This window comes from Saccopteryx leptura, chromosome 5 (genome assembly GCF_036850995.1).
Source record: "Saccopteryx leptura isolate mSacLep1 chromosome 5, mSacLep1_pri_phased_curated, whole genome shotgun sequence".
NCBI lineage: Eukaryota > Metazoa > Chordata > Mammalia > Chiroptera > Emballonuridae > Saccopteryx > Saccopteryx leptura.
The window spans coordinates 1505965-1525773 of NC_089507.1; the positions used below are offsets into that span (position 1 = coordinate 1505965).

Here is a 19809-nt window from a genome sequence, read left to right on the forward strand (position 1 = left end):
TATTTGCGTGAAGTTGTTCAAAATACTCCCTTATTGTCTTAATTTCTGAGGTCTGTAGTGATTATACACTACCCCTGTCTCTTTCATTCCTAGTATTTAGGTATTTTGGGTTTTGTCTCTTTTTGCCCCTTATAGCCTACCTAGAGGTTTATCATTTTTATTGATTCTTTCAAAAACTACCTTTTGGTTGAATTGATTTTTCATTTTCTATTTCATTAAATTTTGCCCTTAATGTTTATTATTATTTCTTTCTACTTCACATTTATTCTTATTCTTTAGCTTCTTAAGGTAGACGTTTACAGTATTGATTTGAGACCTTTTTTCTTTCCTGATACATATGTTTTAATTCCATAAAATTTTATCTAAGCATTGCTTTAGCAGCATCCCCCAAATTCTGGTATGTTGTCTTTCATTTTGTTCAAAATAGTTTATAATTTCCCTTATTATGATTTATCCTTTGACACATGGATTATTTAGAAGTGTGTCTTTTAAATTCCAAATATTTTGTAGTATTTTCCAGATTTTTTTTCTTGGGATACAGTTGACATGTAACGTTATATTAGTTTCAGGTGTACAATGCAATGATTTGATGTTTGTATATATTAAACAGTGATCATCACAGTAAGTCTAGTTAATGTCCATCACCACACATGGTTACAGAATTTTCTTCTTGTGATGAGAACTTTTAGCAACTGTCAAACACAAAACACATTATTGTTAACTACAGTCACCATGCTATGCACATCACATGCCCAGGACTCATTCATTTTATAGCCGGAAGTTTGTAGCTTTTGACTTTCTTTTTGTTATTATTAACTCAATTCTATTAAAATTTGAGAACTTATTTATATTATTTAATTTTTTTTTAATTGTTGACATTTGGGCCCTGGCCAGTTTGCTCAGTGGTAGAGCATCAGCCCAGTGTGTGGAAGTCCTGGGTTCAATTCCTGGTCAAGGCACACAGGAGAAGCGCCCATCTGCTTCTCCACCCTTGCCCCTCTTGCTTCTCTCTCTCTCTTTTCTTCCCTCCTACAGCCATGGCTTGACTGGAATGAGTTGGCCCTGGGTGCTGAGGATGGCTCCATGTCCACTACCTCAGGGGCTAAGAAGAACTTGGTTGCTGAGCAACAGAGCATCGGCCCCTAGTGGGCTTGCCGGGTGGATCCTGGTTGGAGTGCATGTGGGAGTCTGACTCTGCCTCCCCTCATCTCACTAAATTAAAAAAAAAAAAGATTGTTGACATTTGATCTATGGCCAGTCTTGGTTGATGGTTCATGTGTGTTTGAAAGAATTGGAACGCTGTTGTTGGAAAGAATGTAGCATGAATATTAGCTAAGTCAAATTGGTCGATGGTGTTGTCCAGATCATCGGTATCCTATCTGATGTTTCTGTCTAGTTCGTATGGCCCCCTTTCTATGTGGAACACCATTACCTGTGAATGAGGCATCTGAGCTTTTACAAATGCTTTGTTCATTATTTTTAGTCTTGTTTCTGTGCTTTGTTTTGCATTATTTTTGCTTGTCTTTAGGCTTATTGATTACTGTATTTAATCTCTTAAGTCTGTCTTGTGTATTTTTTCTTTTGAGATTTATTTTGTAAAACAATACACTTATGTTGATTTATTTAAGCCACTAATTCTGTGGTAATTTGTTACAGCAGCGATAGGAAACTGGCACATTTTCACTCACCAGAACATTAACTCTGTGAAGCCAGGATGTGTCCTGTTCATGGTTGTGTGTCCAGCACCCTGAGCAGGGCCTCCTCCTGGGAAACCTCAGTAGACATGTGTGGATTGACTGGACGCTGCATTGACCAGGAGCTCCCACCCCTTGGGCCGAGATGATTGACCCAGAAATGGACATCTGGTTTTTTCTTCTTCTTCTTCTTCTTCTTTATTCAGTGAGAGGAGGGGAGGTAGAGACAGACTCCTGTGCTGGACCGGGATCCACCAGGCATGCCCACCAGGGGGCGATGCTCTGCCCATCTTGCTTTGTTACACAGGAGCCTTTTTTTTTTTTAAGTGCTTGAGGCAGAGGCCATAGAGCCATCTTCAGCGCCTGGGGCTAACCCACTCTAATCAAGCCATGGCTGCCGGAAGGGAGGAGAAGAGAGAAAGAGAAAGAGAAGTGAGAGGGGGAAGGGTAGAGAATCAGATGGTCACTTCTCCTGTGTGCCCTGACTGGGAATCGAACCCGGGATGTCTGCATGCTGAGCCAGTACTCTACCACTGAGCCAACCAGCCAGGGCTCGGACACCTGATCTTTTTAAGAGATTTTCCTCTCTCTAGAAGTTTATTTTTTAATTTTTTTTATTTATTTATTCATTTTAGAGAGAAGAGGGAGAGACAGAGAGAGAGGAGAGACAGAGAGAGAAAAGGGGGGGAGGAGCTGGAAGCATCAACTCCCATATGTGCCTTGACCAGGCAAGCCCAGGGTTTTGAACCGGCGACCTCAGCATTTCCATGTTGACGCTTTATCCACTGCGCCACCACAGGTCAGGCTAGAAGTTTATTTTTTATCTCCAGTTTACCTCCTTGTGTTTATGCTTTCCTCTACGTTTTTTTTTTCTTTTTTAATTGATTTTTTGGAGAGAGAGGAAGGAAGAGAGAGAGAGAGAAACATCAATTTGTTGTTCCACTTATTTATGCATTCTTTGGTTGATTCTTGTGTGTGCCCTGACAGGGATCAAACCTGCAGCTTGGTGTTTGAGGACAGTGCTCTTAACCAGATGAGCTACCTGGCCAGGGTCTCCCTCTACTTCTTTTGAGCACATGGAGTTTGTAATCTAGTTTCAGATCCTTGTCTGTCGGTAACATCATCAGTTATCTGGGGTCTCTGTTGACTGGTTTCTCTCCTTGTTATGTGTCTTATTTTCCTACTGCTTGGTTTTGTTACTGGAGGCTGGACATTGTACATTTTACATTCTTTCGTGGTGAGTTTTGTTCTCTTCTTTTAAATTGCACTGGACTTGGACAAAAAATAGTAACTAGAGTAAATCTGTGTGAAGTGAGTACTATAAGGTGACATATGTAAGGATTACTATGTAGTCATTGTGTTGCTACTTTAAAGGCGTTGCTTCATCCCTTGTCAGCAGAAAACGTCACTTCCCAGGGTCTTGTTGCTGCTCGGAGTCTGTCCTGTGTGACAAGCAGCACTGTTGGTGCTCCATGGGGAGCAGGCCAGACAGGGTCCTGCTCTCATGGAACTGATGGCCCAGTGATGAAGGCAGGGAAAAGCTAGAAACACCAGAATTTCATAGGCGATTATGTGGGGTGATTGAGGTCAGGAGGAGGGCACCACACCACTCATTTGAACAGGGACATCTTAACATAAAGAATTAACTAGCAACAGGTGAGCTACCCAGATCTGTGAAAGGAACTAAAGGAGCAGTCACTTGGAGGCGGGGTGGGGACTCCTCAAAAGAGGCCGTCTCTGGAGAGGGTGAGGGTGGGACCGGGAACAACGGAGAGGCTGGTTGGTGGGCTCGCCAGGTTCCCCACGCCCCTGGTTGGTTAGGAGCAGGAGAAAAGTGGGCGGGAGGGAGACCTGCCTCTGCCTTCCTCCCGTAGCACTCTCTGCTGGCAAGGCCGGGCATGGCACGGCCAGGGAGGGTGAGTTTGGCACCAAGAGGCCAGTGATGGCTGGTTCATCCTGCCTCCCTGAGTAGGTGTTGACCTTTTCACGGACGCGTGATAGGGAGAGAGGATTCTGTCATCAGAGGTGGAGTGGGTTAGCGCCCAGGCGGCGGTATGCGTGGGGTGACATAGCCTGAGTCTGTGCTGGGAACCTGGAAGGCTGCGGTAGGGAAGTTAGTCTGTGTCCCCATGTGGAAGGTTCTGGGCAGGGACTGCCGACCTCTTGCATCTGGAGTCACTCTGGCTGCTGCTTGGAGAAGGGATCTCAGTGGGGAAGAGCCAGCCGAGCTGTCGCCGCAGGCGCCCAGGCAGGTGGTGGCCGGGTTAGACTGGGCTGGAAGCGGGGCAGAGGGACATGGAGCTGTGGGGCTGCCTAGTGCTGGAGGCAGGTGGGCAGGACCAGAGAGCGCGCCTTCACGGAGGGGCCTAGGCGCCCAGCTGCGGGAAAGACCCGGGCCCCCCTGGGACACGCAGACGTGAGGAGTGACAGGAGGATCTGTGCAGTTACCTCCCTGTACATGACAGGTTTCTTCAGGAGTCTGCCTGGGACTGCCCTTCCCCTAGGCTGTTGGGCACTGGCTGCCCTGTTAGGGAGCCCTGGGGTCTAGTACCTGTCTTTACCTTGTGGGAGCCTCCAGCTCTAAGACTAGGAAAAATTAGGAAAAAATTTACTGCTCACAAACATTAGGGGATATTTAAAAATGAATATGAAATGATAAAATACCCCCTAATGTTTGTGATCAGTATATATAACCTGCACACAAAACCCACCATGACTTCACAGCTTACGAATGCGTAAGGAGAGGCTACAGTGAAATAAAGAGTCCTCTCTGGGTCCGTCCCCAAGGGAGAAGGTGCCTGCTGGGTCAGTAGTGCGATTGTGTTCTGAGACAGAAGTGGAGGGAGGGAAAGGGTTTTGGGCTGGGGCCCCAGGTTGTCTTCGCTGTCTGTAGTGGCTGTTGGTGATATCTTTTAGGTGCTGCAGAGATGGAGGTACAAAAGGTCTGAGGCTGCTCCATCCATCTGACCCAGAATGTTCTCTTCCGTCAGTTGGAGCAGGTGGCACAGCTTATGGGAGTCTGTGGGCAGGAGACCTCTGGGCACTGGGCTGTAGTGAACACCAGGTTTCCACTCAGTGCCTCGCAGGTGACTGGCCACGTCATTTCCTGGCAGCGCCTGCTGGAGTGATCACCCTGTGCTGCTTAGTGTGCTGTGGGCAGGACTGCACTTTTTAGAAGAAAGAAGTTGTTCACTGGCCTCATGGGATTATGTTTGTAACTGTCAAATAACTAACGGCTTCTAAATAAAATTTTTGGGAGTCAGAAAAAGATTCACGTGTAAGGAGGGTTCAGAAATTTTCCGTGTCTCAGTTTTATGTGCTTTCTAACAGGTATTTTTCTGAAATCTGTGCATGAGCATTTGAACATGACTAGTCCGTGCTGTTCTCCTTCAAGCAGGGCCAGGACTTCCTTCTCCACGGCCCTGTGGGCGGGTCCCCAGCGGAGGCAGGCAGCGGGAGGCTGGCTCTGGGTGCCCAGCCGCCACCGTCGGACACACCATGTGCCTGTGAGGCTTGCAGCGAGCGCAGGTACCGTGGGCACAGGACATAAGGCGGGGCCACCGAGTGGGTGCTGGGGCTGCTTCATAAAGGCCACATACTCTTGAGAGGGAATTGGTGGCCGGCAATTCTAAGGGAGACCCGGCTGAGTGAGGCTCCTCCCTCCTTCCCACCTTGAGGACTAATAGGAGGGAGCTAGTACGGGGAGGGACAGGAGCCCCAGGGCTCAGTCATCAGAACCCAGGGTTGGTGGAGTGGACTGGGGCCAGGGTAGGCTGCCTGGAGCCGGGGAGCCAGGCTGGTCAGCATTCCCGATCCCTGTCGTGGAAGGGGAACTGATGTCTCCAGGAGATCAGGTCCTCTAGGACTGGACATGTGAGGGCACCCTGGGGCTGTGCTGGCCAGCTGCACTGACAGCAGAGCCCGATGGAGGGAGAGGGAGCTGGGTGTGGGTGAGTGGGGCCGTGAGGGGTGGGGGGTGGCGAGGATCGCGCCGGCTGACCCTTTTTTCCCTTGTGCCCCTTCACAGAGAGGTCTCGGCAGAGACAGACCGGGAGCCGCAGCAGCTGCAGAACTACTGGTCTGAAGTCCGCTACACGGTCCGCTGCATTTACCGCCAGGCGGGGACCCCGCTGGCAGACGACCAGGACCAGTCCCTGGTGCCCGACAAGGAGGGGGTGAAGGAGCTCGTGGATAGGTACACATGTCCCCCATGTCACGTCCCTCCCCCTCGCCTGTGCCCTGGGAGCCTGGCCTCTGCCTGGGGGGCTCTGCTCTCAGGGTCCGGGTACACTGCGGGTCCTCAGCAGACAGCTGGCCAGAGTGAGCCCTCTGCACAGAGCTTCAGATTCTCGTTTGCTAAACACTGATCGCCTCTGTAATCAAAGTGAAGTGACATGCTTCTGTCATTTCTTAGTGTTGAGGTTGACACTAGTACTTACTGTGCCGGGGATGATGCTGGGCACTTGCTCAACCCAAGGAAGGAAGTTCGGCAGCTGTCCGTCCACCAGGTGAGGAAACTGAGGCTCCGTGCAGCCGGGCCGCCTGAGAATGTGCCCGGGGTGGGAGCGGGCAGCCGCTGGGGCTGGTCCTGCCACGGGCTTCTCAGGCGGGAGGCGGCTCGCGGTGTGGCGTCCACTCTGCAGCAGGCTCCTCGTGCTCGGACAACACAGATGTGAGGTGAATGTGACTGGCTTCTCGTTACAGTTTTGGCATCTTTTTATTTTCTTGTTTGAAATGTTCCAAATAAAAGTGATAAATTGAGCTAGACATTTCATTGGTCGAGTCTCATCTGGGTTTCTTTTTGTCTCATTGTGAATGCAGAACCTTTGTGGGGGTATACACGCGTTCACTGTACGGTGTCCTTTCCACTGGACCTGGGAGTAGTGCCTGGCCGTGGCCTGTGTTAATAACTATACTGCTCACAAACATTAGGGGATATTTTATCGCCTCATATTCATTTTGAAATATCCCCTAATGTTTGTGAGCAGTATAGTTGGTGAATTCGGTCAGCGTGTTCAGGATTGGACCTGCGGACCTCTGCTGTTCCTTGACATGGTTCCGGGTGGTATGTGCCATTTTTGAAGTTAGGTTTCCCAGGGAGTATTAGGAAAAAATTTACTGCTCACAAACATTAGAGGATATTTCAAAATGAATATGAAATGATAAAATACCCCCTAATGTTTGTGAGCAGTGTATATAACCTGCACACAAAACCCTCCGTGACTTCACAGCTTACGAATGCGTAAGAGGCTAAAGTGAAATAAAAGACGATTGGAAGAAAATATTCAGCAAATGATAGTGCAGAGGAGGGAAGTGTGGCGGAGATGGTGGTGGTAACCTGTGGATGGCTGAGGTTTGGGAAGCAGCAGTGCTCTAATAGTGAAACACACTGTTAGAATGTAGACACCTCACGTCCCATCAGAGTGTGTTGTCGCCTACACCAGTGGTTTTCAGCCTTCTGACACGTGGGCAATGGAAATAGTAGAATTGTTTCAGGGACCTACCTCTAGGGCAGAAATTACCCTAAGCTAAGCATCAGTGAATTTGTCTAAGATCTTTGGGTCTATAATCTCCATACAACATCAGGATGGTTAATTCTCACACACCGGCATGAAATTTCTGGCAGTTGAAAAACACTGGTATATACTATATTTTTTCTAGTCTTTGAATTTCCAAGAACACTTGTTATTTTTTTTTTCTTTTGATTTGAGAGAGAGAGAGAGAGAGAGAGAGAGAGAGAGAAAGAAACAGCAACTCATTGTTCCATTTAGTTGTGCACTCACTGATGGCTTCTCATCATGCCCTGACCAGGAATGGAACCCGTGACCTTGGTGCACCAAGGTGACACTTTCTCCACGGTGCCATCCGGCCAGGGCCAGAGCACTTGTTTTGTTTAAATGCAAGCAGGAAAGGTATGTCTGTAAAGGCTGTTTCCAAGAGCTGTCCGGCCAGTGGAGAGAACGCTTTGCTCCTCTCTCTGGCCGTGGCATCCTGGGTGATCGGCTCTGCCCCGGCCTCCTGCCTCCCCTCCCCACTCTCATACCCTTCATTTCTGCCCTGGCACCTTGGCATTGGCTCTCTGTCTGGAACGGTTTTCCTTTTTCAGGGTCTCTCTTTTTTTCTTCTCCCTTCTATCATTCACATTAGTCTGCAGCCACCTTCTCAAAGAGGCTTCCTGTCTACAGTCTGAGCGCCTCCCACCACCCGTCACCCTGACCTTCATTTTACTGTTCTGCTCCCACCTGGCCCTGCGTTATGTGTGTGCATGCATGTAGCTGGCCGACCCTGCTTACCTGGCTCCTTCACCACTCGCGTGGGTGCCACGGTGCCCCTGTCCACTGTGCAGTCTGTGCTGCAGTTGCGTGTGGATGTGCCTCCATAGGCTCTTCAGACAGCGGCCATGAAACTTTAAAAAGACTTTGCAGAAGTACTACATGTCTGTTTCATTAAATATGTAAGATGCAGAAAGGGGCAGGGAAGTAAGATAAAACGTATGTCTAATCTCACCATGCCAAAGAACTAAGAAGGAACTGCGTCCAGTTCATTTGAGTTCTGTGGCTTTTCTCTTTTTTTTCTTCATGGGAGGAGGGGGGACAGGCAGGGACCGACAGACAGGAAGGGAGAGAGGTGAGAAGCATCAACTCACTCGTAGCTGTGGCACTTCAGTCGTTCATTGATTGCTTCGCATATGTGCCTTGATAGGGGTGGGGGCTCCAGCTGAGCCAGTGACCTCTTGCTCAAGCCAGTGACCTTTCAGAGACCTTGGGCTTCAATTCACCAACCTTTGGGTTCAAGCTGGCAAACCTGTGCTTAAGCCAGATGAGCCTGCACTCAAGCTGGAGACTTGGGGGTTTTGAAAGTGGGTCCTCAGTGTCCCCGGTTGATGCTCTGTCCACTGCTCCACCACCTGGTCAGGCTGTGTGGCTTTTCTTTAACAGATAAAATACATTCTGTTTCAGATGACAGTTATGCTAAAACATTAGTTTACCTGTGTGAAGTGTACTGGGAATCCCATCGGCTCTTACTGTGTCTCCAGCCACGTTATAGCAGATGTCACACATTCCGTTGCAGGATTTTACTTGGCGCTTGTCTTTTGCAGCCAAGGTGGAGTGAAACTTTAAAGTGACTATGATTTCTTATAAAAAGCAAGAACTCTAGCTTACTATGTCTTAGACCTTGTGTCTAATGGGGTGGCTTCTCCCACTTATGGAGCAGGATAGGTGTGTTGGATTATTGCTTCGGTGGTCCTCGGTTTCCATCTAGAGGCTCCTCAGAGACACACAATTAAAAGTAATGCCAAACATTGTAGAACAAGTTAGAAAAGAAATTCATGAAAACGTTAACTGTTATTGTGGCCTGGAGTGGGTTGGGGGGGCATGCATTAATTTTCTTGCTTTTCAGTGTATAAATTTTATTTTTTATACTTTTATAGGATTTTTGTTGGGATAATTAAAAAAGAGATATACTGTCTCTAAGTTTCCCTGGTTATAAAAATAACATAAGCCCATTTGGATTGTATATTAAATTCCTAGAAAGAAGGAAAGAGCAGTGTGGGACAGTCTCCCAACATAGAAGTCACCTCACTGGGGGTATGTTCCTCACCTGACATATCAGCATTCAAGCATAATTGTCTCAGTCACCTACGATTTCTTTTATTTAGAGAGAGACAGAGGGACAGACCGAGACAGACAGAAAGGGAGATGAGATCAACTCATAGTTGTGACACTTTAGTTGTTCATTGATTGCTTTCTCATACTGACTTGACTGAGGGCCTCCGTATGGGCCAGTGACCCCTTGTTCAAGCCAGTGACCTTGGGGCTCAAGCCGGTGACATGGGGTCGTGTCTGTGATCCCACGCTCAAGCCGGCAACCCTGCGCTCAAGCTGGTGTGCCTGCACTCAAGCCGGCAATCTCAGGGTTTCGAACCTGGGACCTCAGAGTCCCAGGTTGACGCTCCACCCACTGCGCCACCGTCAGGTCAGTCGCCTGTACTTCCAGTTCAGTGGTCCAGCGGTTGGGAATGCGCATCTCCAGCCAGCCCCCGAGGCACTGGTGTGTCTGCTCTGCCACCTGCTGGCTGTTTGGGTTCCAACACCTTCCCCAGCCTGTGTGGGAGACTGAGTCAGTGCAAGGGGGAGACAGAGACTCCTGGGGGGTGACAGAGTCCGTGCAGGGGGAAACGGAGCTGGCACAGAGTAAGCTCTCGGCAAATGTCGGGTTCTTCTGGCCCTTATGGGATGGCTGGCATGGGGAAGTTCCTGGAATTGAGTTGGGCAAATGTACCTCTCCCGAGTTGTGAGAAGATGGTGTTGTTTCAGGTGGGCACCTGGGGAAAGGCTTCAGGAAGCATGCTCCCAGATACAAAACGTCCCTCCGAGGGAGCCGGGTGGTCACGGGTGAGTGGTGACTGTCCTTCTCTGTGCAGGCTCTGCGAGAGGGACCCGTACCAGCTCTACCAGCGGCTGGAGCAACAAGCCCGCGAGTATGTGCTGGAGATGAAGGTCCGCCTCCTGCGACAGCTCTCCGCCGCGGCCCGCGTGAGGGCGCCCTCCAGCCTGCAGGGCCCGCCGCAGGCCCACCAGTTCATCTCCCTGCTGCTGGAGGAGTACGGCAGCCTCTGCCAGGCGGCGCGCACCATCAGCACCTTCCTCTGCACTCTGGTGAGAGAGCACCTTTTTCTGGCCGTGGGGGACGGACAGCTGAGTGGTAGGGGAAGCTGAGGCGTGCTGTTGGCGTGGCGCACGGTCGTGGTCCCGCCCCTGCGGCGTGTGGGCGGCACCCTCTGTCTCTCTCCTCCTGTCTGCTGCCGCACAGAGCCTCAAGTGGAGGGACAGGTGGTGACACACTGTTTGTGGAACATGAGACCTGGGGAGTGAGACAGGCACTGGAAGCAGTGGGAGTGTGCGTCAGCAGGGGTGAGAGAGAAGGGCTGCACTGTCAGCTGCTGACTGTTGTCAGCAGAGGCCTGGGTTTGATGGGGTGCACTCGGGGGGCACCTGCTCATAGCCCTGGGACCTTTCAGTCCTGGATCCACTGCACAGTCCAGTGTGGGGGAAGGACAGGTGCATCCCACCCTGCAGGCTCCATGCAGTCCTGCTGAAGGAGATGGCATTCTCCTTTGGGCTTAGGCTGCCGCCGGGAGTGAAATGGGGTGGGGTGTGCTGTGGAAAGCAATTACTGGAGACGGGGTGCACTGGGGTTGATAGGAGACAGCCTCAGCACCCTGCTGGTTGGAAGGGGACCACGCTCCCCGCGGAGACAGCCTCTTGTCTCTTGACTGTCACAGAAGCACCTGTTGAAACTAACAACAGTCCATGGAGTTTTTCATCACTTAAGTTTTTTAACAGCTTTATTTATTGGTTGATTTTATAGAGGAAGGGAAAAAGAGAGAGAGAAACGGGATTTGTTGTTCCACTTATTTATGCTTTCATTGCTTGATTCTTTTATGCGTCCTGACCAGGGATTGAACTCACAACCTTGGCGTATGAGAACGATGCTCTAACCAGTGGAGCTATCTGGCCAGGGCCCACTCAAATTGCATTAAATGGTACTTCCCTGGGCTAGTGCTGGGTTCTTTCTTAGTGGTAAAACTACACTTTGAAACAAATATAGTAAGTGGTTTCTAAGATTTTAAGCATAATGGGTCTTTATGTGATTCTAAAGTTGATAGACGTTCTCGCCAGAAAAGTTTATATACTTACAATTTTTCAAGTAATTTCGGGGTTTCAGGGACTCCCTCAGGCATTGCTGTAGTAGACATGGCTCCTCCTTCAGCGGCTCCCTGGTGCCTTGAGGGAAGCTCTGCTCGTGAGACGAGCTGGTGGGTGGTGCCGGGCGGTGACCCCTGCTCAGGACCAGTGTCTGGCAGCGGAGCAGCAGCCCCTGTGCAGGCGGAGCTGGCCTTGCATGCCCGCCTCGACTGCCGTACCGTGGTCTGCAGCATCCCTCCCCCACTCTGCTTCCTGAGCGTCTCCTTGCTCCTCAGGTGACGTGTCCGTGTCACCTCCTCTGACAGCGCCTGGGCACCCTCCTGAGTCTCGGGGGACGTGGACCATGGCTCAGCGTGTCTCCTGCCTGGACCTGCCGTCGTGCCCAGGCTGTGCCGCCTACGTGCAGGACCTCTGTACAGTCAGAGTGGGATGCTGTTTTGTGAAGCTGATAAAAATTAGTTTGGTAGGGCTAGGTAACTCAGCTGGTTAGAACATTGTCCTGATGCTCCAAGGCTGCAGGTTCGATCCCTGGTCAGGGCACATTCAAGATGCAACCAGTGGGTGCATGGACGAGTGGAGCAGCAGGTTGATCTTTCTCTCTCTTTCTCTCTCTTTCTCTCTCTCTCAAGTCAATAAATAAAAAGTATTTTTTAAATTAGTAGGAACCATGTTTATTGGAACAAATTTCTAGAGATTTGATTACACAGAGATGTTTTCTTATGGTCTGAAAAGAACACATGAACTTTGGGCACAAAGTACAGCTCTTTGCTCTGTGATTCATTTCCCCTTCGCACAGAGATTCTCACTTTGGTTTCCAGTAGCACAGCAGACGAGGTGCCCTGGTGGCTTCCCTCCCAGGGAAACAAGTGCATTCCTGAAGAGCAAGCCAGGCAAGACAAAATCTGTTGTAGCACATTGCTGAGAGGCTTGAGAGGGAGAAGCTCAGAGCTGAGGAATTCACATGCTCAAAAGCCAGCACTGCCCAAGAATTTCTTCCAGTCCTGGGGACAGAGGCAGCAGCCCAGTCCGTCCCAGTCCATCCCAGGGCAGGGTCTGTGCATGATGCTGGGACCGTGGACGTGCTCACCCCCAGTGTAAGGGGGAAGCAGAGACATTGCCCACTGTGACTTGGGGGTAGCGTGGGTGGGCAAGTACAGCCTAGCCTCCCAGAGATTTTGAATTTATTTTCATTTATATGTTTATTTGAGAGACAGACACATCGATTTGTTTCTCCACTTATTTATGCACTTACTGGTGATTCCTTTATGTGCCCTGACTGAGGATTGAACCCACACCCTTTGTATATTGGGACAGTGCTCTGTAACCAACTGTGCTGCCTCACCGGGGCTCCTAGGGATTTTGTAATTAAGGCTGCTGCCTCAGATGTGTTGTCTGAACAGACGCTGTTGGTGTCGTGTGAACCTCGAGCCTAGAAGTGACTTTGCTGTGATTTCGGGTTCCCAGTAAAGTCAAGCAGCAGCAGGTCACTCTGGAGGACTTGACATCACTTTATGTAACCACAGACCATTGTCATGCCCACAAAACAGACAGTGGTTTCTTTTGGTTTTCTTTTTTTTAGAGAGAAGCAGCAAATCATGGTTGTGTCACTTTTGTTGTTCATTGTTTGCTTCTCATATGTGCCCTGACCGGTTGGCTCAAGCGGAACCAGTCCCCTCTTGCTCAAACCAGTGACCTTGAGATCATGTCGATGATCCCACGCTCAAGCCGCGACCTCAGGGCTTTGAACCTGCGACCTCAATGCCCCAGGTCAACACTCTATCATCCACTGTGCCACCACCAGTCAGGCGACAATGGTTTATTTCTGTTGACTAACACCCAGTCCATACAAAAGTTTCCCAGTTAGCTCAAAAATCTCTTTATGGTCGGGGTATTCAAATGAGGATTCAAGAAGGCTCACAAACTGATCACAGTATCCTTCCTGGCCCACACTGGTATTCCCGCAGTCTAAAGAATCTGCAGCTCCCAAGCGCACTGGCTCGAAGTGTAGACCTGGAATGCTGAGGTCATGGTTCAAAGCCCTGGGCTTGTCTGGTCCAGGCACGTACGAGAAGCAACTACTATGAGTTGATGCTTCCTGCCCCCCCCTAAAATTAATAAATAAAATCTTTAAAGAGTAACGATAATGAGCCCATTATATAACACAAATAGCATTTTTTTAAATAAAAAATAACTTTTTCTTTTTTTTTTTTTTATTTTTTTTTATTTTTTTTTATTTTTTTCTTCTGAAGCTGGAAACAGGGAGAGATAGTCAGACAGACTCCCGCATGCGCCCGACCGGGATCCACCCGGCACGCCCACCAGGGGCGGTGCTCTGCCCCCCAGGGGGCGATGCTCTGCCCATCCTGGGCGTCGCCATATTGCGACCAGAGCCACTCTAGCGCCTGAGGCAGAGGCCACAGAGCCATGCCCAGCGCCGGGCCATCTTTGCTCCAATGGAGCCTTGGCTGCGGGTGGGGAAGAGAGAGACAGAGAGGAAAGCGCGGCGGAAGGGTGGAGAAGCAAATGGGCGCTTCTCCTATGTGCCCTGGCCGGGGATCGAACCCGGGTCCTCCGCACGCTAGGCCGACGCTCTACCGCTGAGCCAACCGGCCAGGGCCTAAAAAATAACTTTTTCGAAAGAAAACGTTTGGTTAGAAGAGAGGCTGTCATTTACATTTTACAAGTCTGGTGTCTGGCTTGATACGGGACCTGGATTCTCAGCGCCCTCGGCTTGCTGTTGGAGGGGTCTTGGTTGAAGCTGCTGAAGGCTTTGCACAGATGCGTGTTTGGGAAAAGGAGGAATATAGTCTAAGTCTTTCAGATCACTGTGGCTACTCTTCCTTGAAAGCACACCCAAGCCCCGCTAGGCTTCAGCGAAGACTCTGAAACCAGATCATGGAGCTGACCACACACTCCCAGGGGACCCCTCAGGCACAGCCCACTCAGCGTGGACTTGCACCCGCTGGTTTCATAGCAGCACGTGCCGGTCCTTTGGAAAACACCGGTTCACTGAGTTGTCTTCAACACCACGGTTCTCGATATAAGAAATGACCGAGCAGAAAGGTCTTTAAATGTGGAGGAGCTCCAAGGCCGCAGAGGCAAATACAGATTCTCCCAAGGTCTCACTTTTGCTTGAAAGCTCAGAGTAGATGACTGGCTGCAGATTGGGTCAGTTGTGTTCCTTGAAGCAGCAGGTTCCCTTGCTGTGTGGACAGAGCCGGTTGGCTCTCTGCAGAGAATCTCCGGCTTCTCAGGAACAAAGCCCTGTGTTCGGCTCTGCAGACCTTGGGTGCATTTACATGGAAAGGCATTTCTACAAACGCGACCTTCTAGGAAGTACATTTGGGGGGTTCGTTGCACACTGCACCGGGGACCTAACAGAGTAATAGGGTCACATTTTTCTACTTACTAAATATTAAAATAAAATTAGTACTAGACTTGATGTCCCCAGTCCTCTGGGAAATGCCTTTCTCATTTGTAATCATGAAATCTAATATCCATTCACAAAGACATGGGAATTGTGAATATTTTGCGGTTTCTCAAGGTCTACTGCTGGACTTGATTTTAAACCCCCGACATTTACATTTGAATGGGGAAGTGAGACTGGCCAAGATGGAAGAGCCTGCCAGCCAGTGGGGGCTTTCTCTGCCGGCCCACACAGGTGGCCTGGCCATGTCAGTCCCTGCCCGCCCCCCCCCCCCCCCCCCCCCCCCGCCCCAGGAGTGGCTGTGGCCGCACACGCCCTGCAGACGCTCCCCCCCTGTGCTGGAGCAGCTCTGCCTGTGGGCTGGGGTGAGGGCAGTGCTGGCCTCAGGGAGCACCCAGCTCCGCTGGGTCCATGCGCTCACCCTGCTGGTCCCTGGTGGTGATGTGTGTTTGGGATCTTCAGTACTGTTTTGTCCACATGGCTCATCGGGAAATGTACTTCAGATTTCAGAGAGAATGCCAAATATCCTGCGTCATCAGTCTTTGCCCCGTTACCTTTGGTTCACGTCAGCCCAGAAGCCCAGAGCTGTGGGCCCCCAGAGGTGTGGCTGCTCGCAGGCTGGCAGGTAGGGCCACCAGCTGTCCTGGGGTGCTGCCCTCTCCTCCTCCAGCGAGCCACACCTGGTCTGCAGCTGCCTTAGCTCCCGCCTGCTCTTTGTTGTGGAGACGATCGATCGAAGGTTGGATCCCTGCCTGCTCCTCTGTCCCCTGAGGACTGCTGGGAGACGGGGCCAGCTGCATTAGTCTCTGTGTCCCTGTGCACAGAGCTCTGCTCACGTCTGTGATGTGAGTCCTTTCAGCACATTGTCTGTGGCCAGTTTCATTCTGGGGCTGAGTATATCAGCCCAGGATCGTCTTCTGGACCCTGCTTCCCTGTGTTGAGTACTGGCTGAGAGATGCTGTCTGAAGTGGGAGTTTGCTTGGGGACAGCACATAGTGAGAGGAGCACAGGGCACCGACAGCGAGGGGGGCTCACCCGGTCCTGGCTCCAGCTGTTCACGTTGCTGGGGTCCAGAGGGACTGACGGGGAGAGCCACGTGCTCACAGCATTGTGCTCTCAGGGACACGCGGTGGCATCTGCGTGCAGGCCCTTTCCTGACGCCTTTGAGTGTGATGGTTCTGTCTGGCTGAATTGTAAACAGGCGCAGACCACGCTGCGTGTTGTCACGGAGGAGCCCGCGCCCGAGGGGCTGTGCAGTGCCGGGGCAGAGTGCGGGTTCCGAGCCGGCGGTCATGAGAGAAGGAGCCTTACAGCGCACAGTCGTGTGCGTGGAGCTCACTGATGGGAGCGTGGGCTCACATGGGCACGGTCACAGCAAGACCTGTCAGAAGGGAAGGCTGCTCACTGCTGGTCACCTAGTGTTGAGGGCGAGCAGACCTCGTGATGTCACCCTCCCTGATGGCCAGCACACCACCAGATGTTTACAAGTTGTTGTCTAAGTGGTGGGTTTGTCCAGGTTCATTTGGGAAGCGAGAGACCTGACCTTCCACGGGTGTCACTTGCAGAGCAGTTGACATCTGTCAGAAGGGGCCATTCTTGAGACAGGCTAGAAGGTGACTGTTCTTTGGCATTAGGATGTGTATGTATGCATTTAAATGGTGTGAAAAGTAGGGTTTTCGATACATTTGAAAGTGTAATTGTAAGGAACGACCAAGCCTGTGCAGTTGTTTCTCCCCATTCTCAGCCCCCTCCCCTGGGTGGGCCCGCCTCCTCCCTCCTGTGTGTGAGTGGGAGAGGGAGGCAGAGAGGGCTCCCTCCTGTGTGTGAGTGTGAGAGGGAGGCAGAGAGGGCTCCCTCCTGTGTGTGAGTGTGAGAGGGAGGCAGAGAGGGCTCCCTCCTGTGTGTGAGTGTGAGAGGGAGGCAGAGAGGGCTCCCTCCTGTGTGTGAGTGTGAGAGGGAGGCAGAGAGGGCTCCCTCCTGTGTGTGAGTGGGAGAGGGAGGCAGAGAGGGCTCCCTCCACGTGTGCCGGACGCACAGGGCCCAGCGGTCCGTCGCCAGCTGACGGTTCTGGGTCTGTATGGACGGGCAGGGAGAGGGCAGAAGTCCTGGGGGATTTAGTCTTCATCACCTCAGTTTGTCTTCCATTTCTTTGTTTTTTTAACCAGGAAAATGAGCACTTGAAAAAGTTCCAGGTGACATGGGAACTGCATAATAAACACCTGTTTGAAAACCTGGTGTTTTCGGAGCCCCTTCTCCAGAGCAACCTGCCAGCACTGGTGTCGCAAATCAGGTATCTGGTCTTCATCTGCACGTGCCCATGGCGTGACAGCACAGTCCTTTTCCCTGTGGGGTAGCATGTGTGCCTCTGAGCGCCACTGCAGCATGGAAGTTCTCGCTGGAAAATCAGGGCTCCGGGAAAATCGGTTTGGGCAGAAAGCTGAGAACTCAGAGAGTAACACGATGAACCCAGAATGGTGAACCCAGTGCTAATGCTACTAACTGTAGTGCCACAGGTTTCTCGAGCAAGGACACGTGGTGTAAACATAGCATTTCACATCGACAAGACCTGGGCTTGTCCGGGTGGCTGTGGGGTCGTCCTCACTGTGGCACTTGGTGTGCAGTGGACGTGGTGGGGACAGGAGAGGGAGGAGGGCCCAGCCAGGGTCTGGGGGCCAGGGGCTCCTAGGCTCTGGGGACGGGTGAGCCATGTCCATGTCTGATGGCCCTCAGTGTCTGTCTGCAGCTTGGCTTCTTTCCCCACAAGGGCCAAGACGCACGTGCCGGGCACAGAGCCCAGGGCGTCTGTCCAGGTGACGGGGCCTGTGGGGCCGGCTGGGTGTCTGCTCAGCTGGGGGAGCCCTGGGCTGGTGGGTCTTTTCCTGTCCACTAACCAAAGGTGAGCAGGGAGGTGCATCCCAACAGCCCGGGATGTCAAGAGAGTCTCTTGATTCTGTGTCCTGAGTTTTGTGCCCTGAGGGCAGAAACTCAACTCCGGTCACTGTGGGTCAGTATCACTCTCCTCCGGTCTGGGCTTCCCCACCCACATCTCAGGCACACCTGAAGGAGGTCCCTGCTGACAGTTGTCACAGTGTGGCTCCCCAGGGCTGGGCCCGGGGTGGGGGTGTGCCATTTGTATCTGCCAGGATGGTTCTGATTTAAAATCACTTTACTCTCTACTTTTGTTATAAAATTATTAAGTTGTTATTGCAATAAAATTCTGAAAATCTAGAAAATTAGAAGGGTAGGAACTGTACACAACTGGGTGTTTCTGGATTTTTTCTGGGTCCACCCCACACACACATTTTCAAACATGATGCCATAGCCATGTCCTTACTTAACATGGTGCGTTTCCACATGCGTGTATGTGAGTGGATGCGTGGTCTGCAGCGAGGCCCCCCTGCCCTGCGAGCCCTGGGTCACAGAGCAGGCCCACAGCCAGTGGCCCCCGTGCGCCGTGCAGACAGACCGACCGTAGCTCTGCATCATGTGTGCTCTCGTGACCACAGGTGTCTTTGAGTTTGACGTTTTTGTCACGATGTCTCCGTTACAGTTATTTTGGTTCACATGTTGATGTATTGAGCTATTAGGAAAATGAACAGTTTTTGATGAGAAGTTGCAGGTCCTCTTGTCCTCTTGCCCCCCAGGGGTCCCTGGCCACCTCTCTCCCAGGACACCCTCTCGTCCCGTGTCTTTTTTCTCAGACATGTACACGTCTTCCCCATTGTTTACCCGCGTGTGTGTCTTCTGTTTCCTGTGCATTTTCTCATTTGCCATCTTACCATATTTCTGTGTGTGTGTGTGTTTTCATCTAATCATATTTCTTGATAAAACAGAGTGAATGAACGTATCATTACATTTCTTTGTTTGAATCGGATTTTCTGTTTTACTTAACTTGGAAACCAGGTCCAAATTGTGTATTTCTCATTAAGTGTTTGCTTACAGCCCCACATTCAGGGAACTGAGTCACTAGGCCTGGGTTGTTGTAAAGCAGTGACACTCACTGTTCCTGGGCACTGTTCCTTCTCTCAGCTTCTCCTTCATGCCCACGCTGTCCGTGGTGCTCAGCGCAGCCACGTGGCGTGGAGCAGTGTCCCCCGTGTCCTGGGAGGGGAGGGACACACAGAAGCAGTCCTCTGGACCTGTTTTTTGTTGAAAGGCCTCTCTCCACAGACTGGGCACCACGACGCACGACACGTGCAGCGAGGATGCTTACAGCACGCTGCTGCAGCGCTACCAGCGCTCTGAGGAGGAGCTGCGCAGGGTCGCCGCCGAGTGGCTGGAGTGCCAGAAGCGGATCGACGCCTACGTGGACGAGCAGGTCTGTGCGTGGGCGCCGCCGGGGTGGTGTGGCGGGGGGGGGGGGGGGGTCATGGAGAAGTGGCGCTCTTGGCGGGGGTCAGCCAGACCTCCCGGGGACAGGCTCAGGGGTCCCAGGTGGCACCGGCTCGCCTGCCTCTGGTAGATTCATTTCTGGAACTTGCAGCAGTCATAGCTGCGTATAGAAGAAGGTGTGTCCTAAAGCCCGCAGGTGTGTCCAGTGTGTCTGGAGACTTGGCACCAGGACGAATGCTCCCGCCCAGGAGGCTGCTGTGTCCCTTTTGTGAGGTTGTGCTTGTGTCCGGAGTTACCCTTTCACGGTCCGTGCGTTTCTTATGGAGTTTACACCTGGGTGCTTTATAGTTTGGGGGCTGTTGTGACTGGCACATTAAATGGTGGGATGACTGTCCTACATAGCTGTTGCTGGCGTGTGTGGGAACGCGGTCCCTGCAGCTCTCACCAAACCCCTCCACTCTCCAGCAGGCGTAAAACGGAAGGCTGTACGTTTTCTAGGAGACCACGGTGTCTTCTACAGATGATGGTAGCTTCGTCTTATCTCCAGCACTTGAACTAGGGTTTGGTTGGTTGGTTGCTTGGTTTTGGCTCCAAAGGAGTTCGGACATTTCACATCAACTGATGCTTGCCATACAGACTTTTGATA

At 51.3% G+C, this 19809-nt stretch overlaps 1 protein-coding gene across 2 annotated transcripts in view; it reads left to right on the forward strand.

Moving 5' to 3' along the window:
* The window catches only part of FAM193A (family with sequence similarity 193 member A), a 133471-nt gene that overhangs the window by 72181 nt on the left and 41481 nt on the right, over positions 1–19809 (forward strand). The window contains exons 3-7 of one of the 2 annotated variants that reach the window (XM_066385658.1): positions 5089–5222; positions 5722–5889; positions 10120–10354; positions 16997–17121; positions 19002–19149. In XM_066385658.1, coding sequence (XP_066241755.1) covers positions 5089–5222; positions 5722–5889; positions 10120–10354; positions 16997–17121; positions 19002–19149 — 810 coding nt within the window. The remainder of the gene's footprint in view (positions 1–5088; positions 5223–5721; positions 5890–10119; positions 10355–16996; positions 17122–19001; positions 19150–19809) is intronic. The other variant, XM_066385659.1, reaches the window with a different exon arrangement.